Genomic DNA, 22,835 nt, shown 5'->3' with positions numbered 1-22,835 from the left:
TCTATCATGAATCGATATACATTTCAAATTTCCACGGTTGAAAATTTTCCGCTGATTAGAAAAGCGCGGAAAACGATTATCGGTTACGAATCATTAATTCAATAGCTCGCTATTGAGATGACTTTAAGAACGCTTTATAATAACAAACATGATAATTTTATGCATGAATTATGGAAAGAGATTATTCTGGATTAATTGCAGGTAACCTACGCCTATACGGAGAACCTTGAACTGCTGTCAATGTTTATTAGGCCGCCTGGATACAAGAAAATGTGAAACATTAATCGCAGCTAAGGAGAAGTTCGAAAATTATAGGAAGGAATTCTTAAGAATTTGTAATTAACGGAACAAACAAAATGAGTTCTAAGCATTTATCGACTGGTGAGACCATATTATCATTAGTGGAAATCAGTACAATAATAGAATTTTATTTTATTGTGTTCCAGGATCGGTTGCCCCACCCATTGTTCCTGGAAAATTACGTTTATACAGTATGCGATTTTGTCCATACGCACAAAGAGTTCATTTAGTACTCGATGCGAAACGTATACCGTAAGTAAATTGATTTATCTAGCTTATCATGTCATTAATCATACTTCCTCTTACACTGTTTATATTTCGGATATTATTCATTTGCACTAAATAAGTCTATTATTTATTACAGCATTAATTGTTTTGATTTCTTATGGACCTTTTCAGTAGCTATTATTTAATGGTGTTTTAATTACAAAAAATTTTCTAATTACAGATATGATGTTGTTTATGTAAATTTAACTCATAAACCTGAGTGGTTAGCAGAGAAGAATCCTTTGAGTAAGGTACCTTGTATAGAATTAGAGAGTGGAGAAACATTGTATGAAAGCCTTATCATTGCTGATTATTTGGAAGATGTATATCCCCAGAATAAACTTTATCCTGATGACCCTCTGGCCAGGGCTAAAGATAAACTGTTGATTTCTAGATTTAATAATGTTATAAATATTATGTATAAGGTATATGAAATTCTGATACAGTGCAGTCTCATTAACTATCTCTGCACAGGGCTTTAGAAACAGAAAAATTTGCAGACTGGGTAAACAGTTCTTTCACTTTTGCCTGTGCATACATTGTATTTGTTTCTAATGTGTATTTACTTATGTAGCATTCTCTTGTTCAATCTAGTCTGCTTCCACTACCTTTAGCCTCTCAGTCAAATAATGAAATGGTGAATGTCACTATTACAGACTAAAGTCCTTGTGAAGGGGAACTTGTAACAAGATTAGATTGACAAGCATCAGTTAGCGAGACTTCACTGTATATACTTTCTGAAAAACCATAAAATATTATATGTACAAAATTCCTAGTACTTTTATTTCAGTGCTATGCCAATACATCTTCAGATCGTGATGTATTTAATGAAGCATTAACTGAACTAGAAGTTTTTGAGAGGGAACTTACTTCAAGAAATACACCATTCTTTAATGGCAAATCTCCTGGAATGGTGGACTTCATGATCTGGCCATGGTGGGAAAGATCAGATATAATTAAAGTTCTACGTGGAGATCATTTTATTATACCTAAAGATCGTTTTAAAAGACTGGTAAGTTAAAAATTTATTTATACATCATAATGTAAAATTATCCATCTTACAAAATTAACGTGTACATGTAATTACAAATTGTTTTATTTACAATTTCAGTTGGAGTGGAAATCTGCTATGAAGGAAAATCCTGCGGTTCAGTGCAGTTACTTAGATACCGAAGTTCATGCTAAATACATACAAAGTCGTCAGGCTGGTACACCACAGTATGATCTGGTTGTTCGGGCTACACTTTCAAAATTGATGTAACATATTGTATTTAAAAATACATTCTTTATTTCGGTAATAGTCTGATGACTAATGTTCTTCAAATTTTACAAAAATATTAATTATAAAAGTAATATAAATAAAAATTCTCCTTTTCTCGTATCATTTACATACTAATTGTGACAATTATATTTTATATTATAGGTTCTTTTGTATAATGAGCTAAGAGAATAAAATATTGCTTTTGTTATAAATGCAATACTAATCCTAGTCATATCATGCCATAAATGCAGCATCATATAATATCATTAGACCGACATGATATAAAATAGAACATGTAAAGTATAAAAATTTATATTGCGATACAAATCTATTTTTTTTTATGGCAGTGTATATCATTATTGATAATATAAAAACAGTACATAAGTACTTGTTAATATGATATTCTCTTTAATATACATATGTGTAAAAATTTTAAATTATACCTTTAAATAAATCATTAAGTACAATCCATAAAACAGAAAACATGCAAAAACCATGCCTGCTGCTACCATGAATAACGTACTTTTTTGCTTTCTTAATCTTTTCAGTTTTTCTTCATTTTTTTTTAATACCTTTTTAATTTCATTTAGTTTTGTCTCTAGTTGCTCCCGACTTTCTATAGTGAGTTGTTTTGTTTTAAGCTTCTTCTCGAGTAAATCAACCTTATACATGGAGTCTTTCAAAGTATCTTCCACTTTTTGTATCTATGATGCACAAAATGAAGGTGAGAAATGTCATAAGCTCAGGTTAAGATAAGATAAGTTTGTCGATCTCGAATAAAACATATGCAGTAATTGTTCTTATATGTACCTTTCTCATAATCATAATGTATGTACCTTTCTGCGTCATTTTCTTAACAAATACATACACTTTTCTGTTACAATAAACATAAATTCTGAATCACATTTCAAAATCTGACATTTCTTAACGTCAGACACACGTGTTCTTTAGATACCTTATCAAATACAAAATGGCGGAACTACCTGTGTAGAACACAATTTGTATGACCATGACATAGAGCAATATAATAATAAATGTAATCACGTATCTTTTACATACAGATGTTTATTGCATCTTTTTTGGTTATTTAATTAAAATACAATATTTAATACTGGAATATAGTATCAATATCATTTTTCCAATCAGAATTTCAGTCTCAGATTATATTAATTTGTACTTTACATTTACAATACATTTTTACATTATTTTATCAAATAATGTCTATTTAATATTTCCATATCTTTTTAGTCGTAAAATGAAAGGAAAATTACAATAATTTTCATATCAATCGAAGGTTTAATTTTTCAAAGATGACATTTTATGAATTGTATTGCGATTTTACAAAATTATATTTGTCACAAAATTATATGTATATTAAATAGATTTCTGTAGAGAATTTAGAACATAAAATAAACACGCTTTACAATTATATGCAAACGATGAAATATAACAATATATGTACAGCTTAAGACTAAACGCTGATATAATCGCTATCGTTAAACACGAAGCGAATAAACGACATAAATATAAGGATTAGAGATTAAAAGTGCTAATTGTATAAGTACTACTTAAAAAATGATTTAATTTGTAGTGCACGTCATATTATACATAGAACACAAGTCTTTTTTGCAGTTTCACTCATCGTCTCAGACATACATGTACTAGTAGTAGTTTCTATGAACTTAAATAAAATTTACTCCACTTTCTCACTTAGGTTCTCTTTCACATATAGATAAAGTTAAATCTGAAACATAAAATGAAATATTAGAAGAAAATGATTAGACGTATTTAATGATTTTTAGTTGACTGTTATTTCATATACCTGCAAAGTGACTGTGGTAAAGAAGATATAATTGGTCCATATCCCTGAGAGTTATCATATAATTCGAATAACGGTGCAGCAACTAACTTATAGTTCTTAGGTACTGCAAATAGAGCTGGAAATTCAGAACTTGATCATAATCTTAATTCACGAGTACAAGATAATTCTTCCAACTCTTGTAACAAAGTATTACCTTTCTCCTGTAACTGAACAAGAAACAACCTTTTATGTTCTTTTGGTTTAGTAATGTGTGGCGGTACATAGGGATACTGTGGCGGTTCAAAATTAGGTCTCCACCAGTTTCCAATGGTATCTTCTATCACCCATTCCTGTTTAACTCCGTCTTGACGTCCAAATGTCTAAAAGTTATTTTAATATTGTACTATCACAATTTTTAATTTCATATTTCGTTCATAGATATTACAAGACAGTCTTCTTCGCTCAGTCCACTAAGAACATGGTTACAAAAGTTTTTTTTTACAGGTTTAAAACGGCTGTATAATGTTATCGATTCTATTAACAATCTAATCAACAATTTCCTAACATGTTCCTGTAACTACTACATAATCAATAACACAGGTCAGAAGTATTTATCCAAATACTTTCGACATCCTTTGCTTACAGATACCTAATTAAATGAAACAGCTGTTGTACATACGTTTGTAATTTCAGTTAGAAATTTAATAAATGTATAAAGTTAAAATCTGAAAATTACTTATTAACCATATTGAGAAAAATTACGGACCCTGCATATTTTAATTAATTTCTAATGAGAACTGTAACACTATACGTATTATTTAGTACATTTTTCCCTTCGTTTTGTCAACAGATGACAACAAAGTGTTAAAAGATATGTACATTACAATCTTCTTGTTATAATCATACAATCTTCACCCGCTGCCTTTTTCTGTCTGAATTAATACCTATGAGTGAAATAAGAACAATGTTCTTAGCTAACCATGATACATATAATGTAACACATTATAAATAGATTATTATAAACAATAAAGTGTCCGGGCATGCAGCACACTAAAAGTATAAATTCTAACATAATAACTTAAAAAATCCCTATTTTGAGCTACAGGCCCGGTTACATAAGTTCTACAAATGTTTGTAGGAATGATACAATAGATTCCTAGTCAGTATTACAATCTAACATATCAAAGTGCCACTCCTAGCTACCCTGTAAGGTAGCATAAGGCGTCGTGCTAACTGTTACCTCTGTTAGGAGCCGTTTTAGGCCCTCTACCTCGTCTTCTCCTGCATTTAATTCTCCTCCAGGCCTGGAAAATAAAACAAATGTATAAAATATTTAATAAATGCAGAAAACACGAAGTTTATTAAATGTTTACAAGTAAAATTTATGCTTACAATTTGAAGAATGTTGTTCCCAATTGTAGAAGGAGGACATGTGGTAATCCATGTTCGTGTACCAATAAGACCCCTTCTACACTGCGCCGCATTCCAATTTTGTCAAATTCATCTCGCATGCGCTGAAACCTTGCTGGTACTGATGGATCTTTCTCGAAGAGTGGCTCTTTTGTTCCAAATGTATAGTTTGTCAAAGGATATCTATGATAAATGAGTTTTATTTCTGTGTTAGGTTCTTATTTTTTTTATGTAATCCTTCAGTAACTAAATCCAGTTTCTTCAACATTATTCTCACAAAGAATTTTACAATATATAATCGTGAAGATTATACAGGTACTCACAATGCACTAGATAGTTTGAGCATGTAATTTTGCACCCGGTAACCTTAATAATTAATTTCCACATTTTATACAAAACAGAAAATATAATTTTTCATGCAAGCAATTAGAGTAACATACAGATTTATGATATAAAAATAAATATTTTGCTTGACACTTTTATGTTTAAGGATGTATATTATATTTATATATATATACTGCACAAAGTATATTTATATATAATATAATTAAGAACAAATGGCAATTAAAAGAATTTATACCTGTAAAATTTACAAAGCTGGTATACAGATACAATGTTGAACAATGTACATCAAGGAACCACATAAATTAAACAATATTCTTATATAATTGCAAATTTTTCAATAATAACCACATACATGTGGTTTTTAACTATAAAATAGTAACTATACATACAAAAAGTAATCTGATATGTACAAAGCAGTATATTACTTATAACATTACATCTTTACATTATGTTTATCAAATGTACTTATAGCATTCATTTTAAAGTACATAATACATGTATTTATATTATACTCATATATTTATAACTTTTATTATCATCACATATATGATATGATCTGCAGATTATAGATTAAATTTGAACAGTCACTTTTTTATATACAAATATCTTCTAATTCTTTGTGGTACTTTTAAGTACCATATAATTATAAATGCAAAAAACGTGATCAAAATACTTATACCTATATAATTGAATCATTACATTATATAAATAATGTAATATACCTACTTATAAGTATCAAATAGTGCTTTGTGATATATTTGTAAATATGTAATTGTTATAATACAGTTTTTGATGTCATATTAGATATTATGAAATATTAACAATAACGCATTATTAAAAGATGTCAATCTTAGAATGCATTAAGACTACTTTAAATTAACTTTATCCTTTTATAAAGTATTATTCAAAATGATTGTAATATCAATGCACATTTTATTAGATTAACAACTAGATACAGTTATCAACTACCTGAGACAAATACATTCATGATAATGTAAATACAAAAATATCTTCTATTGCAAATTGCACTTTACATGAAAAGTGATAGGCCAATTTACTAATAAAAAAAAATACAAAGAACATTAATTTTAATTATTACAGGTAGTGTACAAGTCTTAGGGCATAACAATCCGACTTGCAGAATTATTTTGTACATTTTTCATTTTATACAAGACATAAAAATAATTCATAATGTACAAGTGAAAATAACAGTGATGATACAACTGCTTTCAAGTATATACGCATTACAAATCAATAGTCACATTGTTACAGTGACTGTAAAAAAATAACAGAACATTTTGTACGCAAACATACATTCAATATATAAGAAGGCCAACGTACATCATATATACGATGGCTACAGCTTTCATAAATTGACAAATATAATGTAATAGAAATTAAATTTGTTTTCAGCTTCTCTCTAATCAAGATTGTATATTGTGTGCAGGTGAAGCACAGGAGGTATAATTTTATTCTATATCAGGAAATTTTAAGCATATCACAGTCGTAATACAGTTAAAAAAAATTTATTAGAAAAAAATCGTTTATCGTAGATTCCAAGAAGTATTACAGTAATTGGTTATGTTACACGGTGATACACAAAGATAAATAATTAATACGCTATACGATAACCGAGGCAATAATTTCAGCGCGCTGCTTAAAATTTCCGTAGATACTTAACGAAAAGATGAACAGCCGTCTCATGGTTGTACCATGTAAGATGTATTGAAAGGTGTTAGGAACATAATTTTAATTGCTAGCGTCTCTTAACCGGCCATAGTTGTTCTACAGGAGAGGCAGTCAAAACATTAACTCTAAAAAATAATGTAATTAAGTCACATACTGATTATCACTTACAAATTAACTGTCCTGTTGATAGTTACAGACTGGTTCTGCACCACTTTCCCTTCGAATGAACTGTTACTTGCTCTTCTTGGCCAACCACTTCCCTTCACTTGAGTTGTTGCCATCGCCATTTTCCTCTCTATTACCCTCCACAAGCCAAACGAACTATCGTCTACCCGCGAAATCGAACCACTTCCTGGCTTCTCGAACGTCCCAAAACTATTTCGCGGGCTACACAGTGTTGCCGAAGACGCACGCAACACTAGCGCTCTCTTGTGTTATGTTTAAAAAAGAATGCTAAAAACTACATTTTTTGTTACTTATTTAAATTTTTTTACAAAATAATGTTATAGTATGTGAAGTATAATTTAACCGTTAATTTTTTTATGTATTAACATATTATTTCATTAACACAAGGTCATATTTATCCACTGATAAGTTTCGTTAATTTTACGCATGTTTACTCTGATTGGTTCCCTACTCTTACAAATTGAAGATAATGCACATGCGCAGTGATAATTTACCCGGTTCTAAACGAATATACCTAGTGATATTTTATTTTATACCCAACATAAACCTTGTCGTGTATCACTCATATTACATATTTAGATATCTTTGCCCACCGTGTATATGATCTTCCTTGGTATTAAATAGCGAAATCTGCACCGAAGTTAGCAGATATACGCGAACTGAATATGGTCTTCTATAGAACGGAGTTTAAATTATCCTCATGTTATCGTAAATGGTTTAACCTATAAAGCAATTTAATAATATTTGTCTGCAACAATTTTAATCATATATGTTATTTATAATACTGGTAGAACTAACAATTTAAAAATCATTAGCAGAGGTTTAAAGAAAATTTCATTTTACAACATTGGCAACACTGACAATTACACGTCCGCGGGGTTTACACACCCAATTGCATGGAAAACAGCAGCCATTCCAGGGTAGAATTAAGGAAGCATTTGGCGTTTATTGAGGAAGAAAATTTCTTTGTTCTCGCGCTTAAACTTATTTCCGACGCCTGTAATCAGCATTCTCTTTATGAGATCCACCGTTTTTTCATAGTAAGTTCGGTGAGTCAAATATTCTGGTGTGCTTCTCAAATATTTCCATCAAAATTTCTAAGTCATGAACATGGCGAATGGGTAATGCAACGTAAAAAGGAGTTCCTCCTCTCGTATCATAAGTTCGCTGCTTACTTCAAAACTCAATCTCGTGCATGAAACCTTTTAATTCGTATACTGTCCTATAACTTTTTCGTACCATTAATGACGTTTATTCGTATTGAATTTTCTTTGGACGGTTTATTTCTACGGTTTAATGACGTGGACGATGAAAATCAATATGGTTGCCATATCTTGGATAATGCGTTTTGTGTGCACTTGTGTTGAATTTATCGCCTTGTAAAGTTATTGAAGAAATTACCAAAACGAGTTTGATCGATCATGTATCTATAGTAGTATAAAGTACTGTTTTTTACGTATCAATAAATAAGTGAATTATAAATAGATTCGAATGATCAATACAATCAGATACATACATGTAACATATTCTGATATTGATATTAGTTCAGCTTAAATTGTTTTTATTTATCATTCTATCAATTTATATTGTATTCACATTATATATTTAGTAACGAGTACCTAAATTTTGATAATGAAGAAGCAACACACTTATAAGGCATCACAATAATTTAAAACATATAACATCAGTTTATTCAAATTGAGTAGAGTTTCTTTATAGTTACAATGTATGTAATACGAGGTTGTAGGTACAGTATGGAAAAAATGGTGTGTGTTGCAGGATCTTAGGCAAGTCAGTGTGTGTTAGGTGTCAAGATCAGGTATCTGCATCATCAGTGGACTTTTATACAATGACATGGTGCAGTTGACTCCTTTTCCACTTCTCCATTTTATTGTCCTTCGCTGATGGACTGTTCGCTGCTTGGTCGTCTTTATTCGCATCGACTTCTTATCTTTCATCGTACATTTTAACTGAGGGTGAAGAAGGAAGAAATTTCTGAAGTATCTAAGGCCGAAGGTAATGCTTCATAAGTAATGTAATAAAATCTAGATCATAATTGTGGAGGGAAGTGTTGTGATTTTACTACAGGTTCATTTCATTCTTTATTATCTTGGATCTTCTGAGATAATTCTTCAAAATTAAGCATTATAATTTCATATTTATATTTTATACAAAACACTTTTGTTTTTATTCTATATTTACTTTATACAATAAGAAATGGTAAGTAATTATTGAAAATAACAGTAGCAGGAGTAATAAAGAAATTATAAACAAAATATTCAATATAAATGGAGAACATTTTCTGTGTTTGCGCTTATCTAATGTTCTTCATTTCTTTAAAATATTAATCAGTATCAGTGAATCCTAGCATCATAAACTTACCTTAATGAATTAAAAAAAATTGATAGTTATTCATAAAGCATATAATGTCACAAATTCCAATGACATAAAATATGAGATATAACTCATATGTTTTTGTGACCAATTTAACATTGATCATGATGATAGGTTTTGTTTGTAATTGCATAAATTTAAACTATAAATATGTATTCACAGTCTTTGATCATCACAGTTAAACTTTTTATTAAACCTTTATTTTGTTGCATATGTTTGTATTTTTTTAACATATAAAATGCAGCAACTATGTTTCTTGAATTCATTTGTTACTTATGAAAAAAGGTAAGTTTATTTGTCATAAAGAAAGCTTTGCATAAATAAATGTCTAAATGTTTTGTGAAGTAAATTATTTTACATTGCAATAGGCTCTCTTAAAATAGTTTACCCTTCACTCTAAAAACTCTGTCAAAACTTTCAAACGGTTCAAAAAATTTTTATAATTTAGGAATTAAATTTTATAACTATTCTATTTATTAAAATTTGATGTTTACATAAGATCTCATAGATATCAAAGATATATACATAATTGATTAAAATAAGCAAAATGAAAAGTACTAGGAAAGATTGAGTAGGTGCAGCTTATGATTTTCACGTAGTGGTCAGATAAACTAAAAAGAAAGGAGCACAAAAATGCTGAAGTGGAATATCTGCCGCATCTCTATCTCCTGACTCTTCTTTGCTGTGAAGTGCATTTTTCTTACGTGGTCCTTGAAAGCTGGGAGTCATCGCCTTCTCATACAAATGCATTTCTGTTGCATGTTCTACGTGGATACAGTGGTCATCAAATTACTCTGCAAACTTTTCCGAACACTGTTCCTTCTGTTGCATATTTTACATATTGTACTGGTGCTCAAAGTGCAGTATACCCTTTGACTTAATTCCCATTGTACAAGAATAGCAACATACATACATGGTCACATATGGCACCATGGCAATTAAGTTTTACAGCAGTAATATAGCACAAATTTCTACGCGCTTATAAATAATTAAACCATACATACTAATGATAAAACAATCATAAAAATAGAACCGTATAAAACCTAAATTTTTAAATATGAAAATGTAAAACGTTTAAAAATCGAGTAAACATTATTGGACTCATCGTCGAAGATGTCACCACGTTGATTTGTCATCGTTATCATAACACATGGACAACGGCAATATAGCAATTATGTTTTACCAACACCATATACCTCATTACATGCTTCTGTTGTGTCTTGGGCACACAGTTTCTGATGACATATAATCAGATCGTGCACACAAGAGCTTATTACAATAATCGTGAGCAACATAACATTTTACTTCGTCTTATCTTTATACACATAGTCGCGCTAAGCGTTTGTACGCGACCTCGCGAAATTTGAGGTTATGCAACAAACACTATTCGAAATTTCTTTTACTGACGGAATTTCTATGCAATCTTGTAGTGTGATATCGAGGAAGGTGAGTGCGGAGGAAGTTTCGAGCATGTAACTGGAAAGGATAATCCATATGTGAGAGAGTGTGACAATTAGTGTACGATGTCTTGGTCGTCGTGAATGGTTGTAAGTTGATGCAGCTTCAGGTTCAGATTGGCCGCATAAAAGCCTGGCGAATGGAACCGAGTCTCATGTTGGAACCCGTGTTACATCTTGGATCGTACTTCGACCTTTCTTTTGTGCTCGAGCTGAACGTGCAGCCAGCTTCGAATTACTGCGATTTTGGACCGACATCAACCTCCTATCCCCCCTTCCTTCACCGGGTCTTAACGTGTTCGATTCCGGAAATAATGGGCGCAGCTATAAAACGAAGGCGTAATACTTTCAAGTCTACGAAATAATCCTACGGTCCCTAGCGAATTCATTACTATTCCTATATTCCTTAGGGTATTTTTACGTTCGAGAAGATCAGAGATCACCGATTCTGGAATGTGTTTAACACAGCTGGAACTGAATGAGTTAGCGCGTTGAATGTAACGGAGCACTATTTAACTTGAGAATTTGAAGTAGCTAAATTGTGATTGATGTCTATGTACACATTGAACGCGTTAACGCGATCGTTAGTCGACGCGCTACTCGATGTGTTAGGGTATCGATAACCTGTCGATTATCGCCACATCAGAGGTTGATCAGCAAGTACACACGACACGTCTTATGATTTTCAGCTGGCAGCGAATGCGCTAAAAAGTGATTATCTGTTATCGCAGCGCTCAGGATCGTATACTACGTTCTCTTTTAGGGTTCCGTTTTAATATATAGAGCAATTCTTTAGTGGCTCTGTTTCTTAAACTTTGTGTCCTACGTCTTACGCCCTAAAACATCGCCGCTTTTAAAACGTGTAATATTACACGGTCGGTGAAGTGTTAAAAGACAAAATATTCTGATGAAACATTTTTAAACGAAACTGTACTGCGGTACTCCAGTGATTATTTAATTTACGTTTCCATAAAACACTGAAATTATTTTTAAGTACGTACGATTCTTCGAGGAAGAAGTTTTCGCGTCCGACTTAGGCATTCGAAGTCTGGTTCTCTTTCTGAAGCAGAACAGATTTTGAGGGTTCTTCCCCTGTACTCGAAAAACTACTTACGTTCCCGGAATAGCAACGCAGCTCGGAAGGCGCAAAGTTTCAAGTCTACGAAATATACCGTTGTGACGGCCATGACCTAGCGTTTAGGTACTCGTCTCCTAATTTCGTGTACTTTTTACGATTTTACCGAAGGTCGCTGCGCGGTGTGTTAAGACACAGACTCGATGAAAGAACACCGGATTTTCAAGCATCGATATTCATCCTCATCGAACTTGTACAAGACGTTGCAAAAAATTCTACGAGAGAGGAAAACGATTATGAGAAAAAAAATTGCGAGGAACGCGTTCAAGGTCAAATTCCTCTTCGGAGTCTCGTTTTTTCTCGACCACGTTATGGACGCCGCTGTTTGGATGGAAGCTGAGAAAACTGGCAATAAACGTCGTCGTCGTCGTCGATTGCACGAGTTACTCTGTTCGAAAAATATAGCACCCTCTGCAATCATCGCGATCGGTACTGTAACCGATATATTTTTCGCTGGTTATTTAACGCGACGATTCTTGATCGCTCTCGTATGTCGATGTTACGTAAAATCTCAAATTTTTAACCGATCTACGGGCTCGAGTTCCAAGCGAATAGACAGGTACTTTTAAAAAACAGTGCCGTCGATAGTTTGAGCGTTGCGGAACGAAAATTGTGGGCAATCAGCGTTACGGTGACTGCGTTAGATCATAGTGGACACCGCTCGGTTGGCTCTCGTTGTATTGCATTGGATGGGGGTGTAACGGCAATATAAGAAGAGGTTCTTCCAATACAACGTTTGCGAGTTTCGAATATTGCTGCGTTTTCTCTTTTCGGAAAATAAACTCTAGTACTTACTAGTAGTCATTCTGAATATTTCTACATTTACAAATTTGGAATTTTGAACATTTCTAAATTCGAGGACCTCCAATTCGAGAATTTGTCACTCTAAGAATTTCTGATTTGATGGTACCTAAATTTTAAAATGTCTTTGAATTTGTAATTTCGAGAATTAAGTTTAAGCGAGTTTGCCCGGCGTTAATGACGGTGCTGCTTCGAAGTTTCGATACGGATTGATATTTGAGATGGAAGATCGAAACAGGCCTTGAAGGATTCCGTTTGAAAAGCGTCTGCGCTGTTAAACTCCCGTCTAGCTGGCCTCCTATTTTTAAACCGACGAATCGGACTTCTGAAAACACCGGCGTTAGGGTAACTGAAAGCTGGTGCTCTTTTATTACTAACGCTTGAAAATTAAATTTGTTAGAGTAATATATCAAATTTTCCAAGACAATTTCGTGACATAAAAGTTTTTCAAAATGAAACTTATACTATATCAGTTTGTAACTTAAAGTCTGTTAAAAATGACTGTATAAATGTTTCGTTAATATTCTTTGTACAAAATGGCTGAGTATCAGCTGTAGCAAAGAATGATCGATTTTTAAATCTGACACGATTTCATGACATAAAAGTATTTCAAAATGGTACTTCTACCATATAAATTTGTAGCTTAAAGTTTATTAAAAATGACTCTATAAATGTTTCGTTAATATTTTTTATACAAAATGGCTGACTATCAGCTGTAGCAAAGAATGATCGATTTTTAAATCTGACACGATTTCGTGACATAAAAGTATTTTAAAATGGTACTTTTACTATGTCAATTTGTAGCTTAAAGTCTGTTAAAAATGACTGTATAAACGTTTCGTTAATATTCTTTATACAAAATGGCTGACTATCAGCTGTAGCAAAGAATGATCGATTTTTAAATCTGACACGATTTCATGACATAAAAGTATTTCAAAATGGCCCTTGCAATACATCAATTTAAAGCTTAAAGTTTAGTAAATGAGACTACATAAATTCTTCCTCAATAATTTTTAACACAAAATGGCTGTTACGGATTGTAGCGAATGACGTTAATTTTGGAACATATAAAGAAATGTAGAATTTTATGACACATAAAGTGACGTAGAGTACATAATTTTGAAGATCAAAGTTCTACAAATAAGACTGGATAAACCCATATTGTTATAGAAATGACATAGCGTTCATACAAAATGGCTGATAGCCAAGTACAGGGTACAATGACCGATTTCGAAGTCGACAGAAATTGATGACATAAAAGTACCTCAGAATAGCACTTATGTTATATCAATTTGAAGTTTAAAGTTCTATGAAGATACCTTGAATTAATGTCAGATAAAAATGCCTGACAGTCGATTTCTAAACTTCTCTAAAATCTAATATAATCTAATGACAAAACTGTCGCAAGATTGCACTTGTATTATGTCAATTTGAAGCTCAACTAATTTTCAATATAGAAATGTTAATTCTTGGATAATTAGTCCAGTAAATAATTAATTAGCAAAGAGTCCAGTAAATAATTAATTAGCAAAGAGTCCAGTAAATAATTAATTAGCAAATAGTCCAGTAAATAATTAATTAGCAAATAGTCCAGTAAATAATTAATTAGTAAACCATTATAAATGATTTCAAGCTGACACTCAGATATAAAACAAGCTTACACTCAGATAAAAAAATTCCTTTAAAAAATTTTAGGGATATCTTTATGTCATAAAATTGCACTGAACCTCTAAAATTAATGGCAATTTTGCCTCTCACTCGAGTTCTCATTAACTAGAAACGCACGAAATTTCTTTTTTGGTCCATCGATCGCACAAGATAACGAGGATATTATTTCTGTCTCGGAAACTTTGCAACAGGATGATTTATTCGAGCAATATGTTCGCTTGTTTATTGCTCGACAACACGTCTCACGGATTTATCGGCGCTAAACGAATCATTGAAGGATCTACGTTCGTGGAATTTGCTGAAGCAATAAATGTAACGCATGGGATTTGCTTTGAGAACGACGTATGGTGGCCGTTCGTATAATTAATTTTACGAGTACTTCCTTCGTTCAAGATTTTAAGCCATGAAAATGTTCTGCGAGATGTTTGAAGTTTTCGTACAAAATTAATCTAAAAATGTTGATCGTTAATATTTTTATCGCGGTATTGTTAAACTGGGAGCGTTTAAAAAATAAACTAAAGTCCTACGTTCATCGTCTTCCATTTTGTACAAACCAGCTTCCGATCGTTGAAATCATCGTTGATACTCCAGGATCGATATGTTTGATTGGATGCAGTTGCAGCATAAATCATCGTCGATATGTGGAGAAAATTCTGTGGGAGCTCGTGTTCTGCGGTGAAACATTTACATATTCTGTATATGGAGTTCAGAGTTCATGTATAAAATAGAGTTCAGATTTCATGTATAAAATAGAGTTGAGATAAAAATTAGAATATGGTTTGTTAGTTGAGAGATTGATTTTTATGATAAGTAAACAGTGAGAGGGTTATAAGGATTTGTAAAACATATGGGACTTGTAGGGGAGAATGAGGGAAAAGAGTGATTACTTTTATGGTTACTAAGTTTCCAAGTACTTACACTACCATAAGTATCCGGACACTTGGTTTCGTTACATAAAACATAGTTGAACTTTGTACGAAAGGTATTCAGGGTTATCATATCATTTGTAATAATTATTATTATCTTTTTCGAGTTGTCATAACGTAATAGAATTAATTTTTAAGTACAAATTATACAATGAAAGTGTGAAAGTAAAATTCATGTCCAGAAGTACAAAGTTCAAATTTGTGAATCTAATGAAACGCTTTCGATTCTAAAAAAAATTTTCATTTCTACTGTGTTTCATTTCTATGGTGCAGAACGTATTCAGAGGGTTCTTCGATATGTTTCAAGTGTTTGTAAACTGTTGGTAGATGTTTAGGTTCCCTCAATGGAGATAAGAATGGAGGTAACGCTACGCACTCGACAGTTTCGGTTTAGTTCGTCTGTAGCTTCTTTTCCATCGAGATATGAGTTCCAAACGAGAATTATCAATCGAAAAACGTTCCAGTATTCTGACCTTCGCAGAAAAAAATCGATTTTAGTTACTGTTGCAGATACTTGAATAACTTTCATGCAACGCGAATGCATATTTCGCTTGTGTCCGGATACTTATGGACGGTAGTGTACATTTTTTAATTTCTACATCCCCAAAATTATTACACGCCTAAACTTCTATATTCCTAAATTTGCAATAACGCTACAAAAATCCTGGTTATACTCGCTGTTCCTCCAAAAGAAAAAAAAAATTATTCACATCATCTCCAATAAAAAACGACCAAATAAACCTGTTGCCTATTTACATTTAACAATAGCAAAAGTACTATACCAATAATACCGATATTGTATACTCTAAAATGTACATTAAAGAACTGTACAAAAATTCAAAAGAAATAAAGCATTAAAAAACTTGAATGTCTCAGTGTTATTTTTTAATGTTATCCCATCTGTTCCATCCGAATGTACTTCGTAAACACTTGATTGTTGAGGACTCGTTCCCCGTTTAATTCGAATCCTTCGACTCGGTTGCAGATCCTTAAACGTCGAAAATGAGCGTGATAATTAGACTACAGAACTTGGCATGGTCCGCCAACGCTTTGGACATTCGCCAATTTTTCAGAGGCTTGAGCATACCGGAAGGAGGGGTGCATATCGTCGGTGGTGAGCTGGGAGATGCGTTCATAGCTTTCAGGTAATATTAATAATCGAAACCCTTCTCTGAATCCACGTTCACACATTCAACGGTATACTTCTCGAAGCAACAGGTTGTTATCTATAACTCGTACAGAGATTCTACGTACTTCGAGTGATCGATTGAAACTCCATTTTAAGTCAAATCCATAAGATACAGAGTAGAACATAGTTAACACTAAACTTACCATGTAGGTCATTTTAATTTGAAGTTAAAAAATGAATAAACAAACGATGAAACATAAATTAGTACACACATTTATTCTTGATCTTGATGCAAATCAATTCTGATTTGAAGAAATGTATTTTAACAAAATGTATTTCTTATAATAAGAAACTTGTGGAGCGGTCGTTTGACCGATTTGGTAGTTTTAGTATTAAACAATAACTTAATAAATACCGAGTGAACATTTAATAAAAATTATCGAGTCAATGAAACTTACACGATTGAAACTCCATTTCAAGTAAAATCCATAAGATACAGAGTAGGACATAGTTAAACTTAACAAATATTAAAAATCATAAATACCGTGTGAACGTGTAACAAAAATTATCAACTCAATGTAACTTACACGAGAAAAATGGTGCACCTTGCAGCACCGACGAGGACGCCCGTCAGGCGATGATGCACGACGGCGGCAAGATCAAGGAGATGAAGATCAAGCTGCTGCTGAGTTCCCGGACGGAGATGCAGAAGGTGATAGAGGCTGCGAGACAGCAGACACTGAGTCTGCAGTCGTTCATGCAATCCACCCCAGTAGCGGTAGCGGCGGTGGTGCAGAAACCGGGATCTCCCAGCGACAGAAGGGACAAGGAGAAGGACAACGATAGCGAGTCGAGCAAGGATCGCAAGGACAGGAGGGACAGGTCGCGCTCCAGGGACAGGTCTCGGTCCCGGGACCGCGACAGGGACCGAGACAGAGATAGGCGAGACAGGGACAGAGGTCGGGATCGTAGACGTCGAGACAGAAGCAGATCTCGAGACAGAGAGCGAGACAGGAGAGACAGACGTCGTCGTCGCGATCGGTCCAGGTCCCGAGACCGTACCCGGTCCAGGGACAGGGATACCAAGCGTAGTTCCACGGGGGAACGTCGGAAGGATGCGAACGACGACGACGCGAACGACGTGGTCTGCGTGGGGCAGTTTCATAAAGACAAGCCGGTGACCAGCGCGAAGAAGCCGCTGGAGAACGGCATCTGGGAGGTTCCTCCTCAAACGCAGATGCAAGCTATGTTGGCACCTGGGATACTGGGTGCTGGGGTGGCTGCCTTGTCGCAGGACGGCGAGCAACGTTCCATGATGATCAGCAGCCCCGTGATGGGACACCCGTCGCTGCTCCAGCAGAACCAGTTCCCCATAAACGGGATAAACAGCGTCGGGCTGATGCAGTCGCACGTGCAGACGCTCGGACACACCGTGGGCATGAGTCCCTTATCCCAGAACATAGCTAACTCGAGCCTGCCCAATCTGACCACCGGAGTGACCACTTTGAACCGGTCCAAGGAGCCCTGGAACCAGAACGACCAGAGCAGAATGGACCAGGTCAGGTTCCCCGGTAGATCCGGTCAATTCGGTACAGACATGTACGGCTCCAACGGCTCGATCAACTACAGACCCGGGATCAGACCCAATAATCCCTTCATGAGCAAGGTGCAAGAGCTGGAGGGCCGTCGCAACCCGCATGCTTTTCAAGCGAACAGCTCACAGTTCGGATTCGATAATGATAGACAAGCGAGTCGCGCCGCTACGGGCAACTCGAGGTTCTCCAACGAGAGCAAGAGCGGTAGCGGGACCGGGCATTGCGTGGAGGTCCGCAACATGCCGCTGAGCGCGACGTACAACGACGTGCGACACGCTTTTCAGGGTATTTATATAAGGAAGGACGGACTGAAGTTAATCAACGACAATCACGGGAACCGCGTCGGTATCGCTTATGTCAAGTTCAGCAAGGCCGAAGGGAAGGAGCTCGCACTGAGCACACCGAGATACGTCCGGGGTTCCGAGGTAGAGGTGCTGCACCTGGACGAGAGTATCTTCGACAAAGCGGTGGACTCCTACTCGCCCGAGAAAGAGAGAGACCGAAGCGAGGACGGAGTCGAAGATGTGAGGTCATCCGCTTGTATACTGTTAACAGACCTACCGTCCTTCACCAAGGAAATGGACATCGCGAAGCTGTTCCACGACTGGAAGATCAACGACCTGTTCATCACCAGCAGCAAGGAGTCCGGCAGCGCCCAGTACATGGCCTACGTGCAGTTCGCTAGAATAGAGGACGCGAAGGCGTCCGTCAACGCGTCGCTGAAGATAGGCAACAAACCTGTAACCGCTACAGCGATCACCGAGGAGAAGTTCGCGCAAGCGAAACGCGACCACGAGCAGGCCAGCATGAACCAGACCGCCAGCTCGGATTGCGTGATCATGCGAGGTCTTCCGTTCCAGACGATCGACCGCGACATCCTGGATTTCTTCTCGGATATCGGCATCGTGCCCCACCGGATACACATGCTGCTCAACCAGAGCGGTAAACCCGCCGGCGAGTGTTTCTGCGAGTTCGACACCACCGACGAGGCCCTCAGGGCTACCGCGAAGAACGGTCTGCCGTTCGGCAAGAACGTGCCCACCATAGAACTGGTCCCTCGAGCTAAGATGCTGGAGACGCTCGGCATGGTGGACCCACAAGCCATAGAGACGCAGCAGCAGCACTTCCCACCTCTTCAGGAACAACGACCGCGGTTTTCGGGGCCTATGAATCATCTACATCGCTTCGGCAATTCTACATTTGGACCCAGGTGCCCTCCAGGTCCTATGGGCATACCGAGACACCTGCTGAGTCGACATCCGGGGTCCATGGATTATGTGGAGGGTTTCGGGAAACCCGGCTGTGTTCTGTCTCTGGAGAATGTACCTTTCAAGGCGGACATCAACGAGATCATCGAGTTCTTCGGGGATTTTGACGTGAAACGGGAGAACGTTATACGTCGTTACAACGAGAGAGGCATGCCCACGGGCGATGCCAGGGTGGCGTTCGCGTCGCCCAGCGAGGCACAGAGGGCCCTCAGAGAACTGAAGCACTGTAAAATGAGGGACAGAACGATATACATGAAGCTTGCGTGAACGGATTCACCCACTGCCTAGAGTGAACGCCTGCCCGAGGATCGTCGAGACGTCCTTGGTCTGAACCCAAATCCACGTTGGTGGATGCAGACTGATCGGAGAAGCCGATTATGCATGGGAACAATCGCAACTGCGTCGAGATCGAAGAGAAACAGAGGAGCAAGAAATTTGCAAGAACTTTCGTCCATGATGTATTATACTTGTTTTATGAGATGTTCGATCTTTAGTTTTCTTTTTGTATATAGACTTTTTCGAATAGATTGTTCTTGGGTTAACAACGACTTGGCGGTCGTGTTTGTACGTACACCGGCGTGGTAGGCTTCCCTCAAGATAGCGGAGAACGAAAGTTTCGTTGGTTTCGTAGTACGAATTTTTCAAATCTAACATATTTTTAGATTTGAGTATTTGTAAATTTAGAAATTGGAACTTTGTGAATTTAGGAAACTGAGAGTGCGGAGGAAGCCTACTTTTTCAACGAGTGTACATTAGCACAATTTTGAAGAAATTGCTGATGAATTAGTATAAATTGTTTGCGCGATTTTGGTACAAAATCAGCAATGGCTTAGAGAGATTTTTACGAGAGGCAATATCAAAATAACTAATTTCCTCGTTCTTTTTTATTACTTTGATTAAGTACGTAATCGTATTTTGACATTCAGTTTCATTTTTATTATTTTAATGGAAAGATCTTGATCGTCGTTGAGCGTGAACGACACTGTATTTCCATATCCATTATCTAGTTCTTAAGGTCTGTAAATATACTTGTAAAAGCATCTTCAATCGCGTTAAAGCCAACTAGAATTCACTTTCGTTTTTCACTCGATTATATTTTAAAGAGTACAATAAAAGACTTGATCGTTACGAGACGAGCAATTTTATCAGCCGATCGTAAATCGCGATGTAACTTTTCTGACAGATTGTGTATCGTCAAAATAAAATTTGAACCGAAAGAGAATGTGCGAACGTATCGAAAAATTGGAGAATATTGATTCCCTATTTTATGTGTACAAACAGTACAAAGATCAATTTACGTACGATCTAAAATCGCTTTCGAACAAATAATTCATCAAGACTAAGTCGTATTTTCTACCGACAGTTATGTATGTAAATTACATATGTCATGTTTCATTCATTTGTATATAAGTTATATATAGATATATATAGACACATCAAACAAATACGATACAATCTGCATAGATGTACAATATTTATACGGCGAATTTAGCGATGAAGTTTAGGTGTACTTAATTGTTCATTTCGCCGTATTCTTTCTGTTCAGTATAAGCACTTGAAGACTTCAATAAATTTATATTTACAACGACAGCGATCGAATTATTATTTTCCTTTTCCTGTGCTTTTCAAGAGCTACTGTGCGTTCAAAAAGACCGCCAAAAAGTGGCGCAGGCGCGCCCTGGCGGCGAGCGGGAAAAGTGGCAAATCGGAAAATTACTTTTGGCAAGAAATAAGCGATACTGGCACTTTATTGATATTAATAAAGTGTTTTTCGGTTGCAAAGTAACTTAAAAAAAACATTATAGGTGAATTAGAGCGTTAAAATTGATAGTTGATTAATTTATATGGTTATAGTGCTGGAGATACTGTGCGCAACGTATACGATTACGTTTTTGATTTATGGTGATTTTGTGTTGATTCAACGAGCCGCATGAAATTAGGATGAATCGAGTAAGTAAATATTCTAATCTAAAGCATGGGATTGCTTCCACTAATTTAAAACGTGAGTAGATCGTATGAAACACTAAAGTAAATTCATAGGTAGTTATATTCAGAATGTAGATATTAGTTCAACAATTGTATCAAACACTATTTTATTAATTTAAAAATTAAATTCCGAACTTTCCAGATTTACAGATCTTAAAACATTGATATTTTCAAATCTCTAAATTCCTAACTTTCTATATTTGAAAGTATGAAATGTGAGTAACGCTACCAGTCACTGACCTATCGTACCTCTGTTGGTACAAATATGCATTTTCTAATTTATCGATCAGATTTTCCTGGCAACCGATAACTACATCGATCAATTTCCATACCACGATTAATACACATGAGTATTTATAATCTACACCGAAAGATTTCGTTGTAAAATCAATATTAACACAAATCACTGTCTTATAGATGTCACGTCACGAAGAGACCATCAGAAATTATTGAACAGTCATCAATTTTCGATTAGCAAAGAGTGATTGGTGATCCTGCGAGACGATGGTTGCTCAATGTACAGGGGAAAATCAATGCTGCCTAAATATTGAGTCACTGACTATTTCTGTAGCCTTGTTCTGTCTCGTAGCTCGTGACACGAAGTGCATACGCGTTTAGCTCGATATAAACGATTTGTGAACCCATAAAACGTGACTAGTCGGCTAACGAGGCGGACAATGGATTTCCACGATGAAAAGAATAAGCGTAACGATTACAGGATAGGTAGTCAAGTTAAGCTCCTTTACTCGATTGATCCGATCGTGATTTCCGATCATTGGAACGATATTTTAAAATTGTCCCTTAGCTGCGGATCTTTTTATACGCTTTCAAGGCTTTTCCTTTCCTTCGTGGAAGGATCTGTTCGTAAGGCTATATAATGCGAGTGCGCCGTAATTATAAGTCGTAACTTATTACGAAACAATTGCGCGCGAGGTTAGGTTTGGTATTTTTGTTATCTTCCGTAACGTCTCAGAAATAGAAATCGTGTATTGATGGATCAAGGCTATTTTATTTACAACTGTAAACTACATTATATATAGTCTTCATACTAGGATAATGGCGAACAGATAGTACGTCTTTTAGAAACAGTTTCTCGATTGAGTTAACCAGAATCGGAAGCACTTTAGAATTTTTATCTTACGCACGATACAGGCTTGTCCTGTTAAAAGCTACTGCATACAATATAAATAGCTTTACGTAACGTTAATTCAATGTCA

General features: G+C 35.4%; 4 protein-coding genes across 5 annotated transcripts; 2 read left to right on the top strand and 2 right to left on the bottom strand.

Moving 5' to 3' along the window:
* Positions 1 to 11: 11 nt before the first annotated feature.
* On the top strand, positions 12 to 2,045 carry LOC100876794 (pyrimidodiazepine synthase). 2 transcript variants are annotated; one of them, XM_012282612.2, is made up of 6 exons: positions 12 to 381; positions 447 to 552; positions 749 to 992; positions 1,358 to 1,579; positions 1,679 to 1,861; positions 1,991 to 2,045. In XM_012282612.2, the coding sequence occupies exons 1-5, from the start codon at positions 357 to 359 to the stop codon at positions 1,826 to 1,828; spliced, it is 747 nt and encodes a 248-aa protein (XP_012138002.1). In that variant the 5' UTR covers positions 12 to 356; the 3' UTR covers positions 1,829 to 1,861; positions 1,991 to 2,045. The 2 variants fall into 2 exon arrangements, with proteins under 2 accessions (XP_012138002.1, XP_003702164.1); XM_003702116.3 differs by lacking the exon at positions 1,991 to 2,045 and having other exon boundaries at positions 1,679 to 1,865.
* On the bottom strand, positions 1,567 to 3,239 carry LOC100876684 (uncharacterized). The gene is made up of 2 exons (XM_003702115.3): positions 2,639 to 3,239; positions 1,567 to 2,532 (listed from the first exon to the last, which is right to left on the bottom strand). The coding sequence occupies exons 1-2, from the start codon at positions 2,675 to 2,677 to the stop codon at positions 2,266 to 2,268; spliced, it is 306 nt and encodes a 101-aa protein (XP_003702163.1). The 5' UTR covers positions 2,678 to 3,239; the 3' UTR covers positions 1,567 to 2,265.
* Positions 3,240 to 3,390: 151 nt separating this feature from the next.
* Cpsf5 (cleavage and polyadenylation specificity factor subunit 5) lies at positions 3,391 to 7,469 on the bottom strand. The gene is made up of 6 exons (XM_003702000.3): positions 7,242 to 7,469; positions 5,022 to 5,222; positions 4,870 to 4,933; positions 3,844 to 4,009; positions 3,651 to 3,765; positions 3,391 to 3,572 (listed from the first exon to the last, which is right to left on the bottom strand). Exons 1-6 carry the CDS (start codon positions 7,358 to 7,360, stop codon positions 3,551 to 3,553), a joined length of 687 nt encoding a protein of 228 aa, XP_003702048.1. The 5' UTR covers positions 7,361 to 7,469; the 3' UTR covers positions 3,391 to 3,550.
* A 511-nt stretch (positions 7,470 to 7,980) lies between these two features.
* On the top strand, positions 7,981 to 21,222 carry LOC100882770 (uncharacterized). The gene is made up of 4 exons (XM_076529260.1): positions 7,981 to 8,308; positions 9,039 to 9,275; positions 16,626 to 16,785; positions 17,382 to 21,222. Exons 3-4 carry the CDS (start codon positions 16,643 to 16,645, stop codon positions 19,897 to 19,899), a joined length of 2,661 nt encoding a protein of 886 aa, XP_076385375.1. The 5' UTR covers positions 7,981 to 8,308; positions 9,039 to 9,275; positions 16,626 to 16,642; the 3' UTR covers positions 19,900 to 21,222.
* The last annotated feature ends 1,613 nt before the right edge of the window (positions 21,223 to 22,835 follow it).

The sequence above is a fragment of the Megachile rotundata genome, chromosome 3, assembly GCF_050947335.1.
Source record: "Megachile rotundata isolate GNS110a chromosome 3, iyMegRotu1, whole genome shotgun sequence".
Classification (NCBI taxonomy): Eukaryota; Metazoa; Arthropoda; class Insecta; order Hymenoptera; family Megachilidae; genus Megachile; species Megachile rotundata.
Note: the sequence above shows the minus strand (reverse complement) of the source record. Positions and strands in the feature narration are given on the sequence as shown.

Excerpts from the sequence above, each read along its gene's own strand:
- LOC100876794 (XM_012282612.2), top strand. The coding sequence starts at position 357 with ATGAGTTCTAAGCATTTATCGACTG. Across the intron at positions 993-1,357 it reads TTATAAATATTATGTATAAG|TGCTATGCCAATACATCTTC; the intron begins GTATATGAAATT and ends CTTTTATTTCAG. Across the intron at positions 1,580-1,678 it reads AAGATCGTTTTAAAAGACTG|TTGGAGTGGAAATCTGCTAT; the intron begins GTAAGTTAAAAA and ends TTACAATTTCAG.
- LOC100876684 (XM_003702115.3), bottom strand. The coding sequence starts at position 2,677 with ATGACGCAGAAAGGTACATACATTATGATTATGAGAAAG. Across the intron at positions 2,533-2,638 it reads ACATTATGATTATGAGAAAG|ATACAAAAAGTGGAAGATAC; the intron begins GTACATATAAGA and ends TGTGCATCATAG.
- Cpsf5 (XM_003702000.3), bottom strand. The coding sequence starts at position 7,360 with ATGGCGATGGCAACAACTCAAGTGAAGGGAAGTGGTTGGCCAAGAAGA. Across the intron at positions 4,010-4,869 it reads TAAAACGGCTCCTAACAGAG|ACATTTGGACGTCAAGACGG; the intron begins GTAACAGTTAGC and ends AATAACTTTTAG. Across the intron at positions 3,573-3,650 it reads TTACCACAGTCACTTTGCAG|ATTTAACTTTATCTATATGT; the intron begins GTATATGAAATA and ends TTTATGTTTCAG.
- LOC100882770 (XM_076529260.1), top strand. The coding sequence starts at position 16,643 with ATGAGCGTGATAATTAGACTACAGAACTTGGCATGGTCCGCCAACGCT. Across the intron at positions 16,786-17,381 it reads GATGCGTTCATAGCTTTCAG|CACCGACGAGGACGCCCGTC; the intron begins GTAATATTAATA and ends TGCACCTTGCAG.